The sequence below is a fragment of the Polypterus senegalus genome, chromosome 4, assembly GCF_016835505.1.
Source record: "Polypterus senegalus isolate Bchr_013 chromosome 4, ASM1683550v1, whole genome shotgun sequence".
Classification (NCBI taxonomy): Eukaryota; Metazoa; Chordata; class Cladistia; order Polypteriformes; family Polypteridae; genus Polypterus; species Polypterus senegalus.
The window spans coordinates 236,261,924-236,289,280 of NC_053157.1; the positions used below are offsets into that span (position 1 = coordinate 236,261,924).

The 27,357-nt window shown below is 42.1% G+C and overlaps 3 protein-coding genes across 3 annotated transcripts in view; 2 read left to right on the forward strand and 1 right to left on the reverse strand.

The window, feature by feature from the left end:
• LOC120528218 (zinc finger protein 665-like) overlaps positions 1 to 9,875 on the reverse strand; it is a 71,026-nt gene extending 61,151 nt beyond the window's left edge. Inside the window, exon 1 of the mRNA XM_039752319.1 lies at positions 9,769 to 9,875. The gene's annotated coding sequence lies outside the window, so the exon portion shown is untranslated. The remainder of the gene's footprint in view (positions 1 to 9,768) is intronic.
• Positions 9,876 to 14,853: 4,978 nt separating this feature from the next.
• Positions 14,854 to 15,619, forward strand: LOC120528909 (putative nuclease HARBI1; the record flags this gene model as incomplete). The annotated part of the gene is made up of 3 exons (XM_039752985.1): positions 14,854 to 14,970; positions 15,054 to 15,165; positions 15,243 to 15,619. Coding segments are annotated over 3 exons (606 nt in total), but the record flags the coding sequence as incomplete, so codon positions are not given.
• Positions 15,620 to 17,789: 2,170 nt separating this feature from the next.
• LOC120528910 (zinc finger protein 347-like) overlaps positions 17,790 to 27,357 on the forward strand; it is a 66,734-nt gene continuing 57,166 nt past the window's right edge. Inside the window, exon 1 of the mRNA XM_039752986.1 lies at positions 17,790 to 18,006. The gene's annotated coding sequence lies outside the window, so the exon portion shown is untranslated. The remainder of the gene's footprint in view (positions 18,007 to 27,357) is intronic.

A 27,357-nucleotide genomic window follows, 5' to 3' on the forward strand; every position in this document is an offset into this window, starting at 1 on the left:
AAAAAAAAAAAACAGCTTCCCTGGTCCAAAAAAAAAAAAAAAAAAAAAAAAAAAGTGCAAAACAAGCAGGCGACATTAAAAACAAAAGCAGTGGCCTGTAAAATAATAGTGCCTGTCTGAGCCACCAGGCTCCTTTAAATAGCCAATAGTTCTAAAAGCCAATAACAAGGCATATTGATCCTTGATCAGGATGGGTTATTCAAAACAGAAAAATCCCAAACTTTGAATATCCACACAGATGCACCATTAAATCCATTATAAGATAATGGAAAGACTATGGCACCACTACAAACCTGCCAAGAAAAGGTCACATACCAGGGCAAGGAGGGCATCAATCAGAGATGCAACAAACACCCCAAGGATAACACTGAAGGAGCTGCGAAGGTTCACAGCAGAGATGAGGGTATCTGTCCATAGGACCACTTTAAGCTGTACACTCCTCAGAGTGGGGCTTGATGGAAGAAAAACAAGCCTTCACTGAAGGAAATGAACAAGACAACACATTTGGAGTTTGCCCACCAGCATGTGGCCGACTACCCAAACATATGGAAGAAGGTTGTCAAGTCTGATGGGACTAGAAAAGAACATTTTGGCCATGTGTGGCGCAAACCCAACACTGCCCATCAGCCAGAGAACACCATTCCCACAGCAAAGTGTGGTGGTGGCAGCATCACACTGTGAGGGCAGGAAAACTGATCAGGATTGAAGAAAAGATGGACAGCACTAAATACAAGCAGATTCCTGAGTCTGCCAGGGATTTGAGACTGGGGTGACAGTTCATCCTCCAGCAGGACAAGACCCTCAACATACGACTAAAGCGACACTGGAGTGGTTTAAAGGGAAACCTTGAAAATGTCTTAGAATGGCCACATCAAAGTCCAGACGTCCAATGTACAGTAGAATCGATGGCACGTCTTGAAGACCGGCAGACACCAACACAGCCCGCCAGACTTGAAGGAGTCGGAGCAGTTTGGCTTTGAGGAACGGGCAACAATCCCAGTGGCCAGGGGTGCAAAGCTAATAGAGACGTTCAACAAGAGACTTGCAGCTGGAATTACAAAGGGGGATCTACAAAGGACTGATTTTTTTTTGGGGGGGGGGATGCAGGATACTTATGAACACTCAGGAATTTCTGTTTTGGGGTCTTATTTGTGTCACAATAAAAAAATATATATATATTTTCACCTTCCATTTGGTAGGCATGCCGTGCAAATCAAATGATGCTAACCCCCTCAAAACTCCACTTTAATTCCAGATTGTAATGCGACAAAACAGGAAGAACCCCCAATGGGGATACTTTCACAAGGCACTGTATTCTGTATGGAGGGAGAATTACTTTTACACCATTAATGGCTCCAGTGTCCTTGGGTTTGGTTGCCACTCAGAGCTGCTGCCTGTTCAGAGTTTCCATGCGCTCCATTTAATCTTCTCCAGTGATTATACTTCATGCTCCAGCGGACACTCCTGCTATGCAAGCGCACTGTTTATACTTGCGCGCCGCGTACTTTACGTAAATCTGGAAGAATCCACCAGGTGGCAGTGCGAGATCTCATCACGGTGAGAAGAGTTTTGGCTTCCCTGTGTTGTGAATTGCCTGGAACTGCCATTGAATTTCGATGACACCTTACCGCAATAACTCTGAAAAGGATGTTTAATGATTAAATCCATCAATCCATGGATGTTTCTATTCCAGCACGAGGCAGAAACAATCCCTAGTCGGAGCTTCAGTGAATACAAACAGACACTTACACTGGCGTCATTTTAGTGTCACCAAACCGGCATGACGGAAACCGGAGCCCAGTGTGGAAACCCAGCAGGAAAAACATGCAAACTGCAGGCAGGGAACACCAGCGACGTGACTCCCTGTGAGACAGCAGTGCTACTGCTCTGCCACCGTGTCACCCCTACGTGTGCAATTATTAACAGTATTCATTATTTAAATGAAATGAACGATTTATCTGTAAAATGTAACATTAATGCATGTCATCATTAAAGTGATATCAAGTATAAATCTAAGGATTCTAAGGGCTCGTTTATACTTCATGCTCAGAAGTCGTACCCGCCCGCATCATGGCTACCACACGTTCATTTCACGCGTCCTCTGAGCAGGTGCTCAGAAACTAACGCGATGCGTGCTCGAGTTGCAGTACCAGCAAGAAGTCGGAAGGGGGCGCAGTGTGCTAAAAGTAGGAATGTGACGTCAGAGTCTCTGTTTACATGCGACAGAAAGCTCCTACGAGATCGGTGTGTGCGCTTCGATGTGGTGAAACAAAATGCCGACATACAGATGCATTCGTGGTGCCTTTATATTCAAGCATCGCATATTCCCGATCATAATGACACGATATGTTTTAAAAGTCTCACATACCATCTTTTTTTTTCTGTGGCTTCCCCCTGACAGCAGCGGCAAACAGCAATAGATCATCACACAGAACACCTTAAATGTATGATACTCCAACTCTCTGCACATTTAGAATCCTTAAAGATTTAGGGCCGGTTTATACTTCACGCTCAGAACGCGCACGCGCTCGCATCATGGCTCCCACACGTTCATTTGACGTGTCCTCCGAGCAGGTCCTCAGAAATGAATGAGACGCGTGCGCGAGTTGCAGTACCAGAAAAAACTCGGGGGGCGCAGTGTGCTAAAAGTTGGTATGTGACGTCAGAGTCTCTGTTTACTATCTACAACTGACAGAAAGCCTCTATGCAGATCCTGCGGGGATCGATGTGCGCGCTTCTCAGTTTGATGAATGGTTCGATGTGATGAAGCAAAATGCCGACATACAGATGCATTCGTGGTGCTTTTATATTCAAGGGTCGCATATTCCATCTTTTTTTTTTTTTTGCAACTTCACAACAGCAACATAATGTATAGCGCTGTATTTGAGCCACTGAGAAAAAAATAAAGGACACGGTGAAAACGTGTATTTTGTGATTAAAGTGGAAATTTCGGCTTTAATCTCGAAATGTCCACTTTAACCTCGTAGTTTACTTTATTATTAAAGCAGACCTTCGTAAAAACGTCATCCCAGTTTTTAATCGCTACGAGCTTCTTGGACCTGACAGCAGCGGCAAACAGCAACAGATCATCACACAGAACACCTTAAATGTATGATACTCCAACTCTCTGCACATTTAGAATCCTTAAAGATTTAGGGCCGGTTTATACTTCATGCTCAGAACGCGTACGCGCTCGCATCATGGCTCCCACACGTTCATTTGACGTGTCCTCTGAGATGAATGCGACGCGTGCGTGAGTTGCAGTACCAGAAAAAAAGTCGGGGGGCGCAGTGTGCTAAAAGTTGGTATGTGACGTCAGAGTCTCTGTTTACTATCTACAACTGACAGAAAGCCTCTTGCACACCATGCACTCTCACATACCATCTTTTTATTTTTGCAACTTAACAACAGCAACATAATGTATAGCGCTGTATTTGAGCCACTGAGAAAAAATAAAGGACATGGTGAGAACGTGTATTTTGTGATTAAAGTGGAAATTTCTGCTTTAATCTCGAAATGTCCATTTTACCCTCGTAGTTAACTTTATCATTAACACTAGAATTACCAGAGCTAACGAAAAAACTCATAATTCCGTCCCACCTTAAATCGCATCTTAAAATCGTTCACAGCTCTCCACCAGCGTCCTTTGTCATCTAAATGTGCTGATAAAAATCAGGCTGCAAGCAGCCGGCTATTCCATCCCCCCACCGATTTAAAACGTGCACAAACTTCTCCCAGCTCATGCCTTCATTGATTATCTGGGAGTGAAGTGGATAATAGATCGTTATTTGGAATACACGCATTTCACGTGTGTTCCGTTTCTACAGTAATCCGTGTAAACACATTTTTAAAACAGAAACGTTTTTCATATTGTAGAAGTAAATGACAAAATGTAAGCATAAACTAATATAATGTATGAAGCCTAAAGTCCAAATATCAAACACTTCCACAAAAGGTACAAATATAACAGAACAAGTATGCTTTTATTCAAAAATATAACTGCAGAAAAAAGCCACCTTAGCAAGCCATATTGACACATACTTACTACAGCTGCCACGGTAGCGTAATGGTATCAGCCGCTGACTAGTATCCAAAAGGTCATGAGTTCATCCCACATGGTTCAGTTTTGAGAAGTAAACTGCTCTTATTCTTACTATTTTAGAATAAAAACACACATTTGATTTCAGTGTGTAACAGCCAGTAATTTATGATACTTGTAAAGGTTATTATTATTTTTTTTTTTTATTCACTTTTCATTCTCAGTCTCAGTCGTGTTCAGGGTCCTTCCCTACCCCCCATCTGAGAATGCTGTTTTCACATAAAGATGCGCTGTGGCTCTGCAGCGTACTTGTGACTGCATTCTCGTACCAATGCTTGCAAACTGAAGTGCCTGCGTTCGCTTTTCGTGGCATTACACGTCTATTTTTTTGAGCATGCCCGTGTCGCTCAAACACAGGAACATATGTTGGTGTACAAGAATAAAAAACAAGTCCACTTTTATTCTAGATTATAAGTGAAGAAAAAATAAAGCAAGTTACAGTAGGCGGTTGATCACGACAGCTTGCGTGGTGCAATGCTAAGAACTGCTGATTTCGATCCGTGCTATATAAAATCATCACATTCAAATATTAACAATTCCCACACACCCTTCCTACATTCACGACATGTGTACTTGTTGCAGTGTACACATCTCTCTGTGCTGTGGTTCCTATTACACTGAATGAGCACCTGACATTGTACTTTCTTCCCTATATAAATAACATTCGAGTTATAAGCGCATCTCAAATAAATCACATTTGAGTTATAGCGTCTCCAAATAAATCACATTGAGTTATAAAGCGTCTCCAAATAAATCACATTTGAGTTATAGCGTCTCCAAATAAATCACATTGAGTTATAGCGTCTCCAAATAAATCACATTTGAGTTATAGCGCGTCTCCAAATAAATCACATTTGAGTTATAGCGCGTCTCCAAATAAATCACATTTGAGTTATAGCGTCTCCAAATAAATCACATTTGAGTTATAGCGCGTCTTTATGTGAAAACAGCATTGTCAGATTTGGGGAGGAATCGTGAACGCAACTGAGAGAATGGAACTGAATTAAAAAAAAAAGCTAACCTTTACAATTATCATGCATTTACACTGGCTCTTACAGACTGACTGAAATCAAATGTATGTTTTTATTCTAAAATAGTTAAGTACATGCAATATTATTTGAAAACAAACAGCGTCAGATCGGGTTTGAATACTCGCTGCGACGGTGAACTCCCTGTCTATCTACATAGTAATAACAGTAATTTTATTATTATATAGGAGCTTCCCTGTCTGCCTATCATATAGTGCCTTTCCTTCCTACCTATCAATATATCTATCCCCATAGCTGTTTTTTATATATCTATTATATAGTGCCTTCCCTGTTTATTTATATATCTAGTGCCTTCTCTGCCTGTCTGTCTGTCTGATTGCATATAGTGCTGAACTTACTGCTCTGTACTATTCTGTCCCCTGCATGTCCTGGAGTACAAAAGAAACAGCACCATACAGCAACATGTGCGAACTGGCAAGATCGGGAAAAACAGCGGTCACTGATTATAAACCGCAAGATGAATGAAAGAGACAATATATGTAAAAACATCATCACACTAATGCAATATTATTTGAAAACAAACAGCGTCAGATCGGGTTTGAATATGCGCCCGATCGGACGTGGTTCGTTTTCAAATCATATTGCATGTACTGTGCGTTGATCCTGCTGCACTGAATAAATTCAGTTCCATTCTCTCAGTCGCGTTCACGATCCCTCGCCCCACAAAATCTGACAATGCTGTTTTCACATAAAGACGCGCTATAACTCAAATGTGATTTATTTGGAGACGCGCTATAACTCAAATGTGATTTATGTGGAGATGCGTTATACTCAAATGTGATTTATTTGGAGACGCGCTATAACTCAAATGTGATTTATTTGGAGACGCGCTATAACTCAAATGTGATTTATGTGGAGATGCGCTATACTCAAATGTGATTTATTTGGAGACGCGCTATAACTCAAATGTGATTTATTTGGAGACGCGCTATAACTCGAATGTGATTTATTTGGAGACGCGCTATAACTCAAATGTGATTTATTTGGAGATGCGCTATAACTCGAATGTTATTTATATAGGGAAGAAAGTACAATGTCAGGTGCTCATTCAGTGTAATAGGAACCACAGCACAGAGAGATGTGTACACTGCAACAAGTACACATGTCGTGAATGTAGGAAGGGTGTGTGGGAATTGTTAATATTTGAATGTGATGATTTTATATAGCACGGATCGGAAATCAGCAGTTCTTAGCATTGCACCACGCAAGCTGTCGTATCAACCGCCTACTGTAACTTGCTTTATTTTTTCTTCACTTATAATCTAGAATAAAAGTGCACTTGTTTTTTATTCTTGTACACCAACATATGTTCCTGTGTATGAGCGACACGGGCATGCTCAAAAATAGACGTGTAATGCCACGAAAAGCGCACGCAGGCACTTCAGTTCGCAAGCATTGGTACGAGAATGCAGTCACAAGTACGCTGCAGAGCCACAGCACATCTTTATGTGAAAACAGCATTCTCAGATGGGGGGGTAGGGAAGTATCCTGAACACGACTGAGACAGAGAATGAAAAGTGAATAAAAAAAAACAAACTAACCTTTACAAGTATCATAAATTATTGGCTGTTACACACTGAAATCAAATGCGTGTTTTTATTCTAAAATATTAAGAATAAGAGCAGTTTACTTCTCAAAACTGAACCATGTGGGATCGAACTCATGACCTTTTGGATACTAGTCAGCGGCTGATACCATTACGCTATCGTGGCAGCTGTAGTATGTGTCAATATGGCTTGCTAAGGTGGCTTTTTTCTGCAGTTATATTTTTGAATAAAAGCATATTTGTTCTATTATATTTGTACCTTTTGTGGAAGTGTTTGATATTTGGACTTTAGGCTTCATACATTATATTAGTTTATGCTTACATTTTGTCGTTTACTTCTACAATATGAAAAACGTTTCTGTTTTAAAAATGTGTTTACACGGATTACTGTAGAAACGGAACACACATGAAATGTGTGTTCCAAATAATGATCTATTATTTCCACTCTAAAACTCCACTTCACTCCCAGATAATCAATCAAGGCGTGAGCTGAGAGAAGTTTGTGCACGTTCTGAATTGGCGAGGGGATGGAATAGCCGGCTGCTCATAGCTTCTCTTTATCAGCACATTTAGAAGACAAAAGACGCTGGCGGAGAGGTGTGAAAAGATTTAAGAAGCGATTTAAGGTGGGACGGAATTACGAGTTTTTTCGTAGGCTCTGGTAATTCTAGTGTTAAAGCAGACCTTCGTAAAAACGTCATCCCAGTTTTTAATCGCTACGAGCTTCTTGGACCTGACAGCAGCGGCAAACAGCAACAGATCACCACACAGAACAAATGAAATGTCTGATATTCCAGCTCTCTGCACATTTAGAATCTTTAGATTTATACTTGATGTCACTTTCATGATGAAATGCATTAAAGTGTGTATGTTACATTTTACATATAATTTCATTTAAATAATGAATACTGTTAATAATTACACACATAGGGGTGTCACGGTGGCGGAGCAATAGCACTGCTGTCTCGCAGGGAGTTATGTTGCTCGTATTTCCTGCTTGTATTCCTCACTGTACTCCGGTTTCCTTCCAAAGATATGCAGATTTGGGAATTTGGTGTCGCTAAAATGACACCAGTGTATGTGTGTGCTTGTATTCACATTGCGATGAGCCGAGGCCTCGCACAGGGATTGTTTCTTACTCGTACCCAATGCTCGCTGGAATGGACACATCCCTGGATTAATGGATTTTATCAATAAACATCATTTTCAGAGATATTGCTGTAAGGTGTCATCGGAATTTAATGCGTGTTCTAGGCAATTCACAACACAGCGACGCCGAACCTGTTCTCACCGTGATAATATCTCACACTGCCACCTGGTGGATTCCTCAAGATTTACGTAAAGTACGCGCGCAAGTATAAACGCTACAACGCTTGCGTAGCAGGAGCGTCCGCTGCAGCATGCGTCGCGTGAAGTAGAAACCCGGCCTTAATGTGCAGAGAGTTAGAATATCATACATTTATGGTGTTCTGTGTGGTAAACTATTGCTGTTTGCCGCTGCTGTCAGGATGAAGCTACAGAAAAAAAGACTGCACAAAAGATGGTATGTTTTAAAACGTATCGTGTCATTACGATCGGGAATATGCGACGCTTGAATATAAAAGCCCCACGAATGCATCTGTATGTCGGCATTTTGCTTCACCACATCGAACCATTCATCAAACATGGAAGCGCGCACATCGATATGTGCTTCCGCAAAGCAGCTTTCTGTCACATGTAGATAGTAAAGAGACTCTGACGTCACGTTCCGACTTTTATCACACTGCGCCCCCCGACTTTTTGCTGGTATTGCAACTCGCGCACACGTCGAGTTAATTTTTGAGGACCTGCTCGTTGGACACGTCAAATGAACGCTGGGCATGCGTGCGCGTTCTGGGCGTGAAGTATAAACGATCCCTAAAGGTGTGAAGATTAAGCCGAGTGAGGAGTCTGAACTAATTCAGCATCACTGTGTATGTTTATGTGCCCGGTGGATGGCACACTAGCATCCTATCCGGGGTTGGTTCCTGCCTTATTTCCAGTGCTGCCATGATTGCCTAATGTCCCCCATTACTCTCTGCGTGCTGTGCCAAAGCCAATCAGCAATTTTTTTTATTGTGATAAGTGCTACTTCTCTTACGATTCTCTTATGGCGCCAGTCGATTGTTGATAAATATATTTTAACACGAGAGTATATAAAGGAATTTGTTTTCACAGCCGTTTTTCCGATAAGAGTTTGTACTTTGATGTTTATCATCAGCTTATAGCGCAAATCACACCAGTCGATCGATTAGATTACAGATGAAATGGGATATTTGATTTTTTTTTTTTAACTTGACCCACTTTACTCTTTTGATTACCAAGTATCTGAAAATCATTTTAGGAGAAATGTGAAGAAATGAATGACTATAAGGAAGGTAACGCCGCTGTTTGTACAAAATGGCAGAATAAAGCCTTTAAAGTGACGGGCGATCAGGAAGAGAGATCCTGCCATGAGAGCCGTCGGAGTGGAGTACCCGCGCTCACAGACGAGTCGAGCCGCTTCAGGTTTTGTGAAACAAAGAAAATGGACTTTTTAGTTCTAAACGTTTCTATGGTTTATTTTTTAAAGATAAAGAAAGCACCGCAATTTGCTCAAGTACTCGAAAATGCATTACATTTAAACAAACAAAAAAAAAAAATCTCTGCCATGCGCGCGCACGCCCGCCGTTTTCATGCAGTGCTTTAAGCCGGCCCTATCCGGAGGTGTTCCCTTCCGGTACTCTAGTTGTATCGCAAACGCTGCTTGGGAAAAAGTTGTTGTGAAACTTGCAGTCTCGTGTTTTAGTGAAATTAACACGGGCGGGATGACAAGTACCGACTGGGCGGGCGAGCGAGCGAGCGAGAATACACGACAGCCTGTAGACTTGGCCTGCATAAAAAGGGAGAGTGGGCACCAAACCCGATGGGTCTTACGTGGACCGCCTGACCCTTTTCTTTCTTCTCTTTGAATCACCCCATCTCTCTGTCTCTCACTTCATAAATCGCTCCCTCGCCACCCCAGCTTTTCCCTTGTCCGTTTCCCCTCTCCACCGCTTAATGCTCCTGTCGCTTACCAACACTTCTTCTCTTCACTGTATTTTTGGTTTTCTCATCTCTTTTTCTGTTCGATTTTATCTCCGAAGTGCGCGCGAGTCGCGTACGGCACTCCGAGCAGCTCACCGGCGACATTAAACAAAGAGAAACAAAACGAGACATCAACGAGCGACTCGGTGGAAAAAAAGTGATGGCCGTCAGGTCAACACTGCCATCTACTGGGCGGAGGGAGGGTTCTTATAAACGTTGCGGTGTTCTCTATTCTTTAAAGCCTGTTATCATCATTTATGCATTATATCATTGCAATACAGATAAAATATACAAAGTACAAAACACTCCAAGAATGACATGTGCCAGGGGAATATTGTCATATATAACATATTTAAATTATGATTAATTATGATTATTATTATCTATCCATTATCCAACCCACTATATCCTAACTACAGGGTCACGGGGGTCTGCTGGAGCCAATCCCAGCCAACACAGGGCACAAGGCAGGAAACAAACACCGTGCAGGACGCCAGCGCACCGCAGGGCACACACATACGGACACACCAAGCACACAACTAGGCACAATTTAGGATCGCCAATGCACCCAACCTGCATGTCTTTGGACTGTGGGAAAAAACCGGAGTTATTATTATTATTTATACATTATATCATTGCAATACAGATAACAAAATATACAAAGTACAAAACATTCCAAGAACGACATAATGTCAGGGGAATATTGTCATACATAACATTTTTAAACTGTATATGTACATATTAAATAAATTTATATTTGGAAAACAAATGTAATGCTTCAATTTCCTTACTATTTTTAATATTCTTGACAGGATCTATATAAGAATTAAGGTCATCAATAAATAAATCATAGTTTGGAAGTCTGCTACTAGCTCTCATTTTGTGGATGAGGTGTTTTGCGCGTTCTTTCAAATAAAGCAATACGAGTTCAGGTATAAATTCAATGTTTTTCAAGTCAAAGTGTTTTCTTCACACTCATGTTATATATTCATTTGACCCATAAAACTGTGTTCTGAAGCTTTTTTCTAAATTTTAAAAATATTTTGTTTGTGACCTCTCTGGGAATTGCCACCTTGTCGCGGTGGATGGGTGCCCCTTGTGACCCTGGGTGCCATTTTATGGGACCTCCCAAGACAAATCGGTCTCAAAGCCCCTAGTAATAGAAACCCATAAATTTAAAGAGTTCCCTGCCTTGTATGGGGTTACTGGGGGCCTCCTCCAGGAGCCAGGCCTTCAAGAAATGCCCACATGCGAGCAGATGAAATGCCCCCCTGTGTACCCACTACCTGCAGGAGGAATAGGGGCTGGGTGCATTGCGACCAGAGCGGCCTTAGCAGACTGGAAACCCAGACTCATAAACTGACTCTTGGGAGGTGGAATGTCTCCTGACCCTCCTAATCAAGAGGAACCAATTGAGGTACAGATGCCTTAAATGTGGAGGTTTTACTTGCACAACAAGCTGAGCGAAGAACCAGGAGTCACTGGGAGGATTATATCTCCCAGATGGCCTTCCCACAGTCCGAGTTGAGAAGTGTGGCAGGGGAAAGGGAAATGTGGGCCTCACCATTAAGGTTGTTGCCCCCCCCGACCTCGGATAAGCTGTAGAAAAATGAATGAATGAACTTTTTTCTTGCCACATACAGTGGATCTTTGTCAAGGAAAAAGCCTTCATACCTGCCAGTTTTGTCACCTTTTCACGTAAAAATGTTACCAAGTGTTGTTCGGCATCTTGAAATTAAACATGTAAGGCAAAACACCAAATCCATGTTGCTTTCAGATGGTTAAAAATAAAAGGAAACAGTTGTTGTGTGCTTCAACCATTTGAAAGAAAGAGACAAGTTGTGAACTTTACTTTGATTGATAGATAGATAGAGATACTTTATTAATCCCAAGGGGAAATTCACATAATTCACTTTGCTGAGCCTGTCGTTCTCTGCGGACCCATTTTCAGCCCCTGGGGGGTGTAGACTTGCCCCAGAGAGTCGTTACGCTCCACTTAATGATGTTTCTGAATGTTGAATCCCAAATGGGAATTGTCTTCACAATCATAACTGAAAAAGCCACCCTTACAATTGCAACCAGTCGTCCTGTCCATGCAGCTGAAAACCCCCCCCACAGCATGATGCTCCACCACCATGCTTCACTGTGGGGACTGTATTGGACAAGTGATGAGCAGTGCCTGGTTGTCTCCACACATACCGCTTAGAATTGAGGCCAAAAAGTTCTATCTTGGTCTCATCAGACCAGAGAATCTTATTTCTCACCATCTCAGAGTCCTTCAGGTGTCTTTTAGCAAACTCCATGCGGGCTGTCATGTGTCTTGCACTGAGGAGAGGCGTCCAACAGGCCACTCTGCCATAAAGCCCTGACTGCTGGAGGGCTGCAGTGATGGTTGACTTTCTACAACTTTCTCCCATCTCCTGACTGCATCTCTGGAGCTCAGCCAAAGTGATCTTTGGGTTTTCCTTTACCTCTCTCACCAAGGCTCTTCTCCCCTGGTAGGTCAGCTTGGCCGGACGACCAGCTCTAGGAAGGGTTCTGGTCGTCCCAAACGTCTTCCATTTAAGGATTATGGAGGCCACTGTGCTCTTGGGAACCTTAAGTGCAGCAGAAATTTTTGTGTAACCTTGGCCAGATCTGTGCCTTGCCACAATTCTGTCTCTGAGCTCTTCAGGCAGTTCAATGACCTCCTGATTCTCATTTGCTCTGACGTGCATTGTGAGCCGTAAGGTCTTATATAGACAGACAGGTGTGTGGCTTTGCTAATCAAGTCCAGTCAGTAGAATCAAACACAGCTGGACTCAAATGAAGGGGATCTCAAGGAGGATCAGAAGAAATGGAAAGCACCGGAGTGAAATATATGAGTGTCACAGCAAAGGGGCTGAATACTTAGGACCAGGTGATAGTTCAGGTTTTCTTTTTTAATAAATCTGCAACAATTTCAAAAATTATTTTTTGTCTGTCAATATGGGGTGCTGTGTGTACATTAATGAGGAAAAAAATAATTTAAATGATTTTAGCAAATGGCTGCAGTATAACAAAGAGTGAAAAATTGAAGGGGGTCTGAATACTTTCCGTACCCACTGTCGGTAGATAGATATAACATATTCATTTACTTTAACTGGAAAGATTTATAAATTCTAATGAATAATTAGATAATGTCAAAGTGCATATTGCAAATTAAGAAGCATTCTAGTTTATTTTGATTTTTTGGTAATACTACTACTAAATATTTAAAGCCTTTTAACCAATTGAAATATACTAATGTAATTATTGGGTCTTTAGCTAAAGATATATTGTTTTAAGATTTTACCATAGGTATACTGTGAATTCATATTAACATATTTGTAGTCCTAGAGCTGTTTTACATACGTTGAGCACTGATTTGAAAAATGTTTTGACTTATTTTTATGGAAAATAAATACTTTTGATCGTACATTTAACTTGACAACATAAGGAATATCTGTTAAATAACTTTATCTTTTTTCTTCTTTTTTTGAAGGAAATAAAATTGCATACAATCAAGTCGATCAAAATGGCTGCATAGTCAAACTAGAATAAAAACAATATAAATAAATAAATAAATAATTAAACACACACAAAAGCTTAAACAGACAGAATTCAACCCCCACCCGGTGTATGATTGTAAATGAAAGATTTCCGCCTCGCGCCCGTGAACTGATTTTTTACGCTTCTCGCACGCGAGTTGTGATGTCTCTCTATTTGTTTAACTGACTGGAATCTGTCCTGCTCCGCATTGTGTAAAGGCAAGTCAACTCAGGGGCACGTCGGGACCAAACAGAAGTTTTTTCTCGATCTATCTATCCATTTTATTTTTTATTTTTACTTTCCAGAAGCAGAAAAAGGAGAACAGGGCGTCACACAAACAGATACTCCCCAATGCCCCCTGCAGCAACTGTGCTTCTAGCGGCTTAGCATGGAAACGCGGTCCATGAGGTGTAATGTTAATTAGTGCCTGTACTAAAACGTACCATCCGTAGGCTACCAATTATTTACAAGAACCGTTTATTTTGGGGACGTTTATAACTAAAATTACATATAGTAAGTTTACACTTTTCTACATTCACCCCAGTACAGCTCAGGAGGGTCCTGAGGCATGAGACAAAGTAGAGTACGCTTACCCAGGAAAACAGAGAGACAAACATTACCTTGAACTTAATTTTGTTGCTGACTCTCCATTCAACCATCGTCATACACATTAAATCTGTTGAGAAGTTCATTATGAACTCCATTATAATAGCCATTGTCACACTCAAACCTACCTAATCCAGTTCAGCATCACAGGAGACTGGAACCAGTCCTGGGGGGTATTCCAGAAAGCAGGTTATGTGACATACCCGGGTAAGTTTAAGGGTAAGTTAGTGGATAACCTCAACTTTCGGTTCCAAAAACGGAGGTAACTTTCTGGGTATGTATGTAACCATAGCAGCTTACTCTCTGAAGATAACCTGCCACCGAGCAGGTTATGTTCCAGGGTAAGTTTCTTTCAGAAGGTTACTGAGCATTGCGTGCCCTTTTGATGAAGATCCTGTGGACGTGGAAGCACAAATTATCCGAGGTTTTGTCCGCCGGGAGAGAGTAATAAGACCGCGTATTGATGTCTTTTCATTTCCAAATGATTTTTTAAAAGAGCGTTATCGGTTTTCAAAAGAATCGTTAATCTACTTGACCCATCTCTTGGCACCGCATATTGCACATGTCCCAAACCGCGGGTCTGCGCTTAGCACAGAAAACATTCTGTGCATAGCACTTCGGTTTTGTTGCCTCAGGGCATTTTTTGTATAATGTGGGCGATGCAGAGCATGTGGGAAAGGCAACTGTGTGTAGAGCCGTTCGCACAGTATGTCTGGCACTGAAACACTTCTTACACAAGTTTGTACAGTTCCCTGGCCATAAACCTCTGCGTGTAATTAAAGAGGAATTCCACAGAGTGGCAGGTTTGTCCTTTGTAGTAAAATTCATGACGCATATTTAATATGTAGTCATACTATTTATATCTATAGATGTATTCATCCTGCACACACACTTGATACTTCCCTATATGACTTTCTATTTCAGGGTTTCCAAATGTAATTGGGTGCATTGATGGCACCCACATTCCTATTAAAGCTCCTTCAATGAATGAGGGAGACTATGTTAATAGGAAATCTATTCATAGTATCAATGTGCAGGTAAGAACTGGATTTTGTGTCCTTAATTTTTTGCCTTGTTAAAATCAGTAAACTCATTACAGTTTTCCACTTTTCAACCACAGGTAATATGTGAGGCAACCCACATTATTACTAATGTTGAGGCAAAATGGCCAGGATCTGTGCACGATGCCAGAATTTTCCATGAGTCATCATTATGCCAGACATTTCAGCAGGGTATGTTTCGCTTTATGAAATATTGTTTTTTTTTCCCTTTTGCACTATATTTGTGTTGTACACTTGAATCATTACAGGACAGTACAATGGTTACTTGCTGGGGGACAGAGGATACCCTTGTCTGCCCTGCTTAATGACACCCTACCCTGAACCTGATCCTGGACCACAGACACGCTTCAACCTGGCTCACAGCCGAACACGGGCCAAGGTGGAGATGACCATAGGGATCCTCAAGTCTAGGTTTCAGTGTCTGTGTGGGCTCCGGGTCAGTCCAGAGAGGGCATGCGACATCATAGTGGCTTGTGTTGTGCTTCACAACATTGCCACTATAAGAGGAGAGAGCCACCCTCCTTGTATTGAAGAAGATGGCCCAGAGGAACCCCTACAGATTTTTCCATACAACAGAGATGGAAGACTTTTGAGAGACAGGATTTCTCAGAATTACTTTTATTAAATTGTGTGCACTGGTCTGCGGTGTGGTTCATTTCTTTATTTCCTGAAAAACAATGAAAGTGAAATAAAATGTGTTTTTTGTATTACATTGCTTATATATATATATATATATATATATATATATATATATACACACACACACACACACACACGTTTAACATGCAACAGATTAATAATCACACAAGTTCTCACCTTAAGGCGATGCTCCAGTAATTCTATTTCTAATGTTGCTTTTTTTTTATGGATAGCCTTTTCGCCTCCATTTGAAGCTGTATAAGGTCCATCTCCATGTCACTTTTTCTTATTTGTTTTTGAAGATGGACCTTATACAGCTCCTTTGCTGGCAACTAGGAAGCCAAAAATAATTAAATGAATGAGATTCTGTCAGACAATAACATTAAAATATGGACAAATGCACATAAATTCTTACACTGCTTAGATCGTGCATTGAGGTTGAAGGACCGTCATCTGTGGGCAAATCCCCAGGTATGTACTGTGAAAGGACAATGACAGTTTGTTACTCTAATGTAAAAAGGGGGCATGCATTATAATGGTATGCATCATACCTCAGTGGATCCACCAGCATTGTCCACTTCTGTCACAGCAGATGTGGTCTCTTCATCGTCATCTTCAACCTATAGAGGAAATATGCAAGTATACATTATCTGGCAAAAAGAAAAAAAATATCTAAAAGCAACTAAAGGTACCTGACAACAAAACACTTACAGCTGTGACAGACTGTGTCCTTTCTGTAGGGTCCAATAATACAATCCCTCTATCAGTATCTATAGGAAAATACAACCCATTAAATTCTCAATATTATCAAAGAAAAACCAAAAATGCAGGAAAAAAACATGTCACAGTAATACAACTAAGCACACAGTAGCCTACACAGCATATGCAGTTCAATAAAGTCAGCCTGCATAAAAACATTAAGCATGTTGAAGAAGCCTTTAAGTGACAGAGATAGTAATTTATTAAGTCATATAATGAAAACAAATCACAGTGGTAAACTTACATTTCACCATGCTACTTGTGGTGCATGGTGTGTGTGACGAAGTGCCCCCTGGAATGCCAGCAACCACTGGTCGCCCTTTATTAAGGGACAGAGCCAGCTCCTCAGATGGGGTGAGGGGAGGTGGTGGTGGGCCCCGCCAGTTAGACGGGCTTCAGCTTGCTTTCTATTAGCTACATGACAGACAGAATATACTAAATCGTGTTTAATCAATAGTTCAGTGATCGTGTAATCAACTATTACCTTTTTGCAGTATGTTTTTATGTTTCATTTTGACTTGCCTCAAAGTTCTTCTGCATCCAGACGGATTACACCTTATTAAATAAGAAACCATATATTCCTAGTCAATACACATTGTTATTTTAACCTAAAGAAATGAATGGCAGGAAAAGTGAATGCATTCAAAGTGATTTAACAGTGAAAAGGGTGCGGAAGGGGTGTTTCATTATTTTACAGTATAATAAAAGGGAGGCGATGTCAATTTTGCAATTTAGTACACTCACGCATTTACTCTGTCCGTTATTTTTTGCCAAGCCAACTCTATTTCTTTAGCCGATGCAGCCGTATTACTTTTTTTCATTATGATAGGCTTGAATTCTTCAAACGCCTGCATTAACACCTCCAACTCCACCTCTGTGAAATATGCCGCTCGCTTTTTTTCTCCTTGATCTTCCATTTGGACTCGTGAAATCGGCGATCCATTGAAAACGTCTTTAGGTATGCACGGTGCACGCGCATTAACTCTGGGTAACCAGTAGGAGGTTGATTAAAATTACTCTTCTCAGGTGTTTTGGAACCGACATACTCATGGTATGCGGGTTTGGGGTAAATCAACGCAGAGGTTATGATTTACCAAATGGTAAGTTAACCAAGCTTTCTGGAATACCCCCCTGGCGGCACTGGGCGCAAGGTTGGAAACAGCAGTTTGTGCAGTAAGGACGCGCTGTGTGTTAACCTTAACGACTCGGCGGAGCTTCTGTATAAAAGCATATTAAAGTCAAGTAGGCAACTGAATAAAGGCTGTTCCTGAATTGGTAAAATGATTACTGTCGGTCACATGCCAATCCTTCGCGAGTTTTAATTATTGAGTTGTACTGCATTATTCGAAAGCGACGAATTTTAAGACTAGAGAAAACAAACACAAAGAATCCTCCCTCCGGCCAGTGGATGGCACTGTGCACCCGATTTGTATCACTTTACAAACACCTTCCCAATAGGTCGCTCTCTGATGACTCGTTTTGTTTCTCTTTGCTAAATTCCTCCGGCGTGCTAATCGTATTGCTGTGGGAAATCTGTGATCTTCAGGGACGAAAGTGAGCAAAAGAAAGAAAAGAAAAAGAGAGAGAGAGAAAAGGCAGTGAAGAGAAGTATCGGTAAGCAACGAGAGAGCATCGAGCAAAGAAGGAAATACCGGGTGGGAGAGGGAAGGAATGTCGGGGTTTGGACAGAAAAAACGAAGAGTTTGCGTGGACGATGTAATCGGGATGAGGGATAGAAAAAACGAATAAAGTAAGAAGCAGACTGAAAGAGAGAGCAGCGATAGGCCGTGCAAGTCAGTCCTCCCGACCTTTTTAGAGATGATAGCTCGCCGTCCCTCTGCCGCACACTCCGACTTTCCCGTTTCCTTTTACGCCGGCGCTCTGTCGATTTGTCCTGCCTTGTCGAAATAAGATACACGTGCACATTTTCAAACGTTGAAATGAACACAGCATTTTTATGGTATTACTCATCATCAGCCATTTTTTTTCCCTAAGGTTGCACATACCAATCATTTCGATTTACAATTCCAACAATGCTGGACAACAAACAGATTAAAATCGGAAATGCATTGGATTGAGGCATTGAATACGTTTACTCCTAATGGCTTAAAAGGCAAATAATAATTTTAGCAGGTTCAGTTTTAATTAAATGTACTTAAACTTATTTATTGACCGTTTTCGAATAAACGCATAATGCGCATGCGTAAAACATTTCCATATGTTCCGTGGTTCAACAGAACACCGTCCGAGTCTCCCCAGGCCGCGGTGTAAGCCACTCGCTCGTCGTTCAGTGCGAGCGTATTGTGCGGAGAAATTAAACACAAATCAGAGACTCCATGTTTCCCAAGGACTAGCGTTTTCATTACGAGGGAATGCCATGGGGACGTGTGGGTAGGGTCGGGTTAAGGCGCACTAAAAAAAGTACCGTTTTCATATAACGAGAAAATAAAGACGCCTTGGACGTGCAGTCTGACTCGGTGGGTATCAAAGTTGGACTTCTCGGGAAAAGAGGGTGGAATGGCGGCGCCAGTCAGTTCAAATCAACAGGTCCTCGGCAGGCAATGAAGCAAACACAGAACACAATTATATATGCAAAAACTGAAACAATGCGTCGTGCATGGCTTGCTATTTCAGTAGGTCAGTACAGCAAGTTAACACATTCTTGACTTTTCATACTAGTCCAGCAGTCCGCAGGTGTATGTTCATTTTAGCATAATGCGAAAATTAGGAAATATTTGAATGCATTTGTCAATCACACGATCCAAATCTAATTTCTTGGCATTCTCTCAGCATGTATGGAAATTATTGCAATATTTGACAAGCGCACGTCTGTCATTGTTGATCGTTTTGATCAACTTAAGTTTACTGAATGATCTCTCGGTCTCAGGAGATGTCTCTGGTATTGTACACGCGGTAGTCGTTTTGTTACGTAGAAAGCGTCTTCATATTTTTCAACGAATTGCAACACGTCCAGCAAAGAAGTGGTTACAAATTCACAACTCTTCTTTCGCGCGACTAAACGCCGCGTAGTTGCTTTATTTCAATGTCTAAAGCGGTGGCGTTTGTTTTGTAATTGCTCCGCCAGATGAGTCAAATCCTCAACATCTAAGAACTTTTCACTGCTTGGTACGAAAGAATCTATTGCTGAGATCACGCGAACATTGCTAGATGAAAAGCGACGCTCTAATTCACATAAAGCGTTATCAAGAATCCCATACTCATATAATTTAAAGTTTCTTCGCCACTACATCTGCCGTCGTCAACACCAATCGGTCTAGTAACAACTAATTCAGCAATACGCTTTGGCACTTTTCTCCGTCTTTCCGCAGACAACAATCCCTATGGGCACTGTTAAAAATGCCCTTTGCTTTTGTAACAAATCCGTCGCACCGAAGTTGATTTCTCTTATCACTGAAAGCTTGCGCGAGCGTTTGAACTAAATTGCATCCACGACTAATTAGGAGCTTTCTGTTTTGCAGCCGATCAGACTCCTCGTAAGTTTCAGGACTTCTCCGAAAACCGTTAGACTGGAAACAAAATTAAAGTCAATGAGACAGATCGACGCTTTGGCCTCGTAGGCACGAATCACGCTTGTTTTCCTCTTGTATTGAGTTCAGCAGTTTTAGCAAACCAACAAAACGATTCCCGACCGCGTCACGCGCAAACATTTGTGAAGCCCAACGTGTATCTATCTGCCAGCTGCTTTAATTCAAGTACTCGTTCTGTTGGATGCTGATCATGTTGCAAAGCAAGCCATTTCACTTGAACCTATACGATCCACTGACAAAAAAAACATACAATCGCCGCAATGTGGCGAAAAAGTTACCTGATTATTTCACTGACTTACACACGCCCACGTTAACTAAATTTAGACGGCGCGCGTAGCAGTTCACGTACAGCGCATATTCAAGTACTTGGCGGCCGGCCTATTGGCTGCTGGGATACTGAGCGATCGAGTAAGGAGCTGCAGCTCGCTACATGCGGCACATTGTTCAACGTCTTTTTATGTTATAAATAGAGAAAGTGATACTATGACAATGAAACAACAGTAACAAGAAAACTCATCAAAATCTTCACCAGTTAGTCACAAGTTTTTTTTTTTTTAATATATATAAACAAGTCCCTCGAATTCAAAGGTCCGTGCGACCTTGCTGCAGGGCCGTTCTTAAGCAGTTTGGGCGCCCTACGCGGTTAAGAAATGCGCAGGGCTTGGAGGGGGGGGATCCCTGGATCCCTTCCTGAGCTCAGGAAGGTGTTCTAATAAAATTTCAGGAAAAGGCCTTAGATGACCAGTAGGCCTACATGTACGCGTGTGTGTATGCAGAGTGGTAAAATATTGATTTTGTTCTGGATCTGGTAAAGGACGGCACAGACGGCTGCAGTGCCATGGGGCATGACAGGGGCCTCAGGCCCACAGCCCGACAACAAAATCCAACTATATAAATGCAGTCGGGATTGTCCTTCCGTCCCGTGAGTACTACGCAGGCGCGGAGCTTCACACACGCCCCGTCCATTTTGCAATGCATGTTTCGTTTTTCCAGGCAAAAGATGATTTTCTGCTCCAGACTGTGCGATATCTTCTTCTTCTTTCTTACTATATAAAAGCGGTCGGGATTGGCCTTCAGTCCCGTGAGTGGAAAGCGTAGCGGTATTCTGCTTATCACAGACTTACTACTTGCAGCTTGCGGTACGAAGGGACATGATGTGAGCAGAGTTCTGGTGCTCCCATCGTTCCCTTGCTTTTGTGCGCGATGCGCTGGAAAAATAGACAAAATTATGTCTCTGGAAATAATTAATGTTGATGGAGTACAAATGCCTCACCGCGTAGTAAATATCAGGGGGGTTCAAAAGGGCGACCTCAATATAGAAAAAAAGTTTAAATTTCATCACAAAAAACAACAGAAACTACGAGTATTAAAGTAATACCGCTCAAATGCAATATAACCAAATGAATGAGTTTGTATAAAATATCAAATTGATCTACATATTGAATTGCCTTAAGAAGTGGTCATCTTAAAAGGCGGGTCAGCCTAGTAAATAAATAAAATTGTAAGTCGGGGCCCTAGCTGCGCGGATGCGTAGTTCGCGTATGCCTAAGAACGTCCCTGCTTGCTGGACCTGGTGGGCTGCTGTGACGCAGTGCTGACTCGGGGGTTCCCTCATCGTGTCAAAACCGTAATATTTATTGGCATTATTTTAGCGCAAAGCCCAAGTTGATACAGTATTATCAACAAGGAGCATTTAATAATCACACATCCTTTGTAATTTTGTGAAAAACGGATTCTCTACAGTAAATTAAACAAAACAATAAGTGCGTTTGCATCGAGAGCAGAAAAAAAGAAAAAAAAAGATTAAAGCAGTAATGCAACATAACTTGTTAGGTACATAGGGTAATAAAAATAAATACAAATTGCATATTATAATATTTGAATTATTTAAAAAAAAATGCTTGTACATAGCACACTGTATAGTTGCTGCCGATTGCAGAGAATCACTTCTGGCTCTAAATTGGTCGCCTGCACTCCTAAAAATAAAGAAGTGGTTCCTCAGAGCGATTCCTTTTGGATATCAGGGTTGGGGTTTGTTGCCCTAAAGGGGGTACTAGTTTTGGTGCCCTATAGAGGGGAGTTGAGGGGTGGTACTAGTTTTGGTGCCCTATAGAAGGGGAGTTAAGGATGTGGTACTAGTTTTGGTGCCCTATAGAAGGGGAGTTGAGGAGATGGTACTAGTTTGGGTGCCCTAATGAAGGTGGGGGGGGGTACTAGATTTGGTGGCCTATAGAAAGGGGGAGTTGAGTGGGTGGTACCAGTTTTGGTGCCCTATAGAATTATCCACGTGCAGGTTCCAGAACGATCTTTTGTTTGTGTAGCTCCATAATAACAACAGGTTCCTGACTAAGACGGACTTCAGTTTTCTTGATCTGCTTGTATCCCACGAGGTGGCCTACACCCTTAAAACTTCAAGGTGCCAGAGCGCTTCATCAGAGCCATCCCATAGAGCAGCGTTTCCCAGACTCGGTCCTGTTGACCCCCCTGTCGCTGCAGGTTTTTGTCCCACCCAGAGTCCTAATCAATGACAACACCTGATAACGCTGAGCTGAGCTGAGCTGGTAATTTTTTTTTTTCCCTCGACAATTCGACATTCAGAAAAGCCCAGCAGCCTGATTTTTACATTTATAAGACATTTAGAAATATTTCTGAGTTTGCTATAGATTTAAATGCTGAACTCACTTTTGTTGATTTCATTATATTTTACCCTTTTCTCCATGCAGTTTTTCCCCCTTCGTTGTATCTTAATAATGACAATTTAAAAGGAGCAGATCAGACAGAATATTAAAGTCAGACGCAACAATTAGTGAATAATGGATTAATTAAACAATTAGAACACCTAGAAAAGTAGAATGAAAATCAAGATGAAAATACTGTTAAAACGAAATCAAAAATACATTATTCCTATAGAACTGCTTGGCACATTTTAATATATATTTTTTTTTTTAGCAAACTTAGTTTTCTAATTTCTATATTGTTCCCAAAACACAGAACTTGGAGAAACAACATCTCGCTTAATCAGCCCAGGAGTTCAATTAAAAACAGAAGCTGCTTGGAACAAAAACCTCCAACCACAGGGCGTCCCCAGGACCGCTGCCATAGAGGAATCATTGCTGGTTCCCAGATGACCCATCCGTGTGAAGGTTCCAGAAAGCACCTTCACTTTTTTCGATTCATAACAGCAACCATACAGTGAATAGATGGTGACCGATCGGTCAGACTGCTGTGGTAGATGTTCCTTCCTCAGCTCGGTGCTGACGCAGATGGACACGCTTTTCAACCTGCCTGATTATGACCCAAAAGGATTTTATCGATGAGTTTCTTACTTTGATGAAGGATGTCGATTTCCACCGCACTATGCGTCTGCTGAGATAGCAGGGCAGGGTTTCAGTAGCACCTGTCACTTTATTCCTCTTCCAATTCCCTTATTTTTTGTCATTGCACTTAGTACAGCGAAATTGCTGCAACCCTAAAGGTACATTCACACATAATACGGGTCTCGGGTCCCAATCCTGGTGGTCCGTTGTGTGGTGGGGGCGACAACGTGCGATCCCTGCCTACGTACAATATAATACAATCTAATAGAGTAACTAAATATTGCTCTTGGGTTTAATGCACATATGAACTGAGTGCAATAATAGCAATAGATAAATAATAGAATTTGCAAAGAAATACGAGTGACTGCTGCTATGTTGGCCATTGTCAATCATTCGAAGTGTTTAGGGCGGCATGGTGGCGCAGTGGGTAGTGCTGCTGTTTCGCAGTTAGGAGACCTGAATTCGCTTCCTGGGTCCTCCCTGCGTGTCTGCCTGGGTTTCCTCCCACAGTCCAAAGAAACGCAGGTTAGGTGCATTGGCGATTCTAAATTGTGGTTGTGTGTGCCCTGCGGTGGGCTGGCACCCTGCCCGGGGTTTGTTTCCTGCCTTGTGCCCTGTGTTGGCTGGGATTGGCTCCAGTAGACCCCCGTGACCCTGTAGTTAGGATATAGCAGGTTAGATGATGGATGGAAGCGTTTAACAGTTTTCAGTTCTCGTACGGCTCTGGGGTACAAACCGTCCTTCAATCTGTTCGCCTGCCATTGGATGGACCTGAAGAGCACACCAGAGGGCAGCAACTCAAGCAGGTGGCATCCAGGGTGGTGAGGCTCTTTTATGATGTCGGCTGCTCTGTTGAGACAGTGAGAGCTGAAGAGTTTCTCCAAAGAGAGTGATGTGGTGCAGCCAAACGTTTTCTGGGCAGAGTTTGTGATCTTCTCAAGGGCTCATTGAGCTGCCGGCACGACCGCGCACTCTCAGTGGAGCAGCGGTAAAAGGATGCCAGCAGGTTGTTTTGTTCTGAGGATCCTCAGTTAGTAGAAGATTCTGGACCAGGAGAAATGTTCTGCATTGTGTGCACCCACAAACACACAGTCTCCACCGATGTACTGTATATCAGGTTGTGGTTTGAGTTGTGACTCTGGAAGTCTTTTATAAGTTCTGTTGGTTTAGTAGAGTTCAGGGCGAGGTTCTCCTCAGTGCAGTCTTTGGACCTCATCCCTATAGGTGGTCTCAGAAATGAGTCCAATTACAGGCATTTTTACACATTTGGCTAGCGCCTTTACCTAATACAACTGGTTCCAATTCTAGTTTTCCAGATGGAGACCAGGCAGGTCAAGTGACTTGCTCAGGTTCACGCAGTGGTGTCACACAGGGTTGGAAGTCCAAAGCCTTAACCACGACACCACACTGCCTGCCTGGTCCTGTCATGTCATCCATGAACTTAATGATGGTGTTGGTGGAATGAGAGGGAACAGAGTCATAGATACAGTCATATGAAAAAGTTTGGGACCCCCTCTTAATTCTTTGGATTTTTGTTTCTCATTGGCTGAGCTTTCAAAGTAGCAACTTCCTTTTAATATCTGACCTGCCTTATGGAAACATTAGTATTTCAGCAGTGACATTAAGTTTATTGGATTAACAGAAAATATGCAATATGCATCGTAACAAAATTAGACAGGTGCATAAATGTGGGCACCCCAACAGAGATATGACATCAATACTCAGTGGAGCCTCCTTTTGCCTCTCGACGCTGTCCTCCTATAGCCTGTGATGAGTGTCTGGATTCTGGATGGAGGTATTTCTGACCATTCTTCATACAAGATCTCTCCAGTTCAGTTCAATGTGATGGCTGCCAGGCATGGACAGCCTGCTTCAAATCATCCAATAGATTTTCGATGTTCGATATTCAAGTCAGGAGACTGTGACGGCCATTCTAGAACATTGTACTTCTCCCTCTGCATGAATGCCTTTGTGTTTTGGCTCGTTGTCTTGTTGGACTATCCAACCCCTGCGTAACTTCAACTTTGTGACTGATGCTTGAACATTATCCTGAAGAATTTGTTGATATTGGGTTGAATTCCTCCGACCCTCGACTTTAACAAGGGCCCCAGTCCCTGAACTAGCCACACAGCATGATGGACCTCCAGCAAATCTGACAGGAGGTAGCAGGTGTTTTTCTTGGAATGCGGTGTTCTTCTTTCGCCATACAAAGCACTTTTTGTTCTGACCAAATAACTCCATTGTTGTCTCATCAGTCCAAAGCACTTTGTTTCCAAAATAATTCTGTCTTGTCTAAATGAGCATTGAATACAACAAGCGACTCTGTTTGTTTGCTTCTTTCTCATCACCCTGCCATACTGTTGCTCTGAATTGTAGAACGATGTACAGATACACCATCTGCAGCGAGACGTTCTTGCAGGTCTCTGGAGGTGATCTGTGGGTTGTCTGTAAGCATTCTCACAATCCTGCTCATATGCCGCTCCTGTATTTTTCTTGGCCTGTCAGACCTGCTGGGTTGGTTTAACAGCAACTGTGCCTGTGGCCTTCCATTTCCTGATTCCATTCCTTACAGTTGAAACTGACAGTTTAAACGTCTGAGGTAGCTTTTTGTAGCCTTCACCTAAACCAGGAGACTCAACAATCTTTGTTTTCAGATCTTTGGAGAGTTGCTTTGAGGATCCCATGCTGTCTGTCACTCTTCAGAGGAGAGTCAAAGGGAAGGAAGCACAACTTGCAATGGACCACCTTAAATACCTTTGACCACTCGTGATTGGACACTCCTGTCTATGAAGTTCAAGGCTCAACGAGCTCATCCAACCAAGTAATCAGCACTGAGCAGTGACAGCCATTCCAATCAGCACAATGACAAGGGGACCCACATTTGTGCACAGCCAGTTTTTCACATTTGATTTCATTTCATACAACTAAATACTGCTTCACGAAAAACCTTTGTTCGGAAAACACAGCAGTGCTCAGATGTTCCTAGGAAATGAAAGACAGACCACTGGTATGTTTATTGTTGAAAGGAGAGTCCATTATTATGCAGGCTGAGAGGGGTTCCCAAAGTTTTTCATATGACTATATAGAATGCATATAAGGAGAGGGCTCAGCACATAGCCTTGCAGGGCTCTGGTGTTCAGTATGCAGGAGAAGTAGAGGCCTAATCTAACCACCTGGGGGTGGTTAGTCGGAAAGTCTTTGATCCAGTGGCAGACGGATTGTGAAAGTCCTAAGCCAGCGAGTTTTGTGAACTCGTCTATCTGGAATACAAATGTTTTAGAAACAAAGAGCATCCGCACAAGATGAGAAACGGTGCAGCAGGCAAGGCTGTGGAGATGGCTGGTGGACCTGTTTGTTCTGTACGCGTACTGGTGTGGATCCACAGTGACGTGTCGTCGGACCAGTTGTTTCGAAACACTTCATGATAACTGGAGTGAGGGCCACCAGATCAGCTTTTGTCTTCCATTTTGTACAATCAGTGGTGTTTCCGCCTGTTCATTCATTCATTCATTCATTCATTCATTCATGCAGGGCTTTTATATACACAGTAATCAAAATGGAAAAACGGCTTATGTTTAAAAAAAAAAAAAAATCCATGTCGTGTCCAAGTAACACATCTAACTGAGTGGAAAGGTTTGCACCCGATGATGATGATGATAACGTAAGGCAAAGAGAAAAGCTCAAACGTGAAGGAGACATCTGCTGTTGTCGTGGCAAAAAATGAATCATCAGAAGGCTTTTTACCTAATAATAAAGGCTAATAGGACTCGAGATAGACAGACAGAGTTTTAAGGCTTTATTGCAATAAATCAACCACATGGACTCAACTCAATTCGGCCGAGTGAGATTGAGCCCCGAACATTACAGCAATTGAAGTTTTTATAACAATTTCTTGTCATTTTGGCCTCGTTCGATTAGCTCATCCTGCACCTGGTTTTACTGTCCATTGTTCCTCTTGGTGTCTGTTTGGCTTATTTTGATTGGTCTAAGACTGGGTGGATGGCTTCCTCTTACCATCTTTGGGCTTTTCTTATGTCATTCCCGATCTTTTCTGACCTCGCTCTCTTGCCCGTCTTCTCTGACTCCCTTCTATTCCTGTC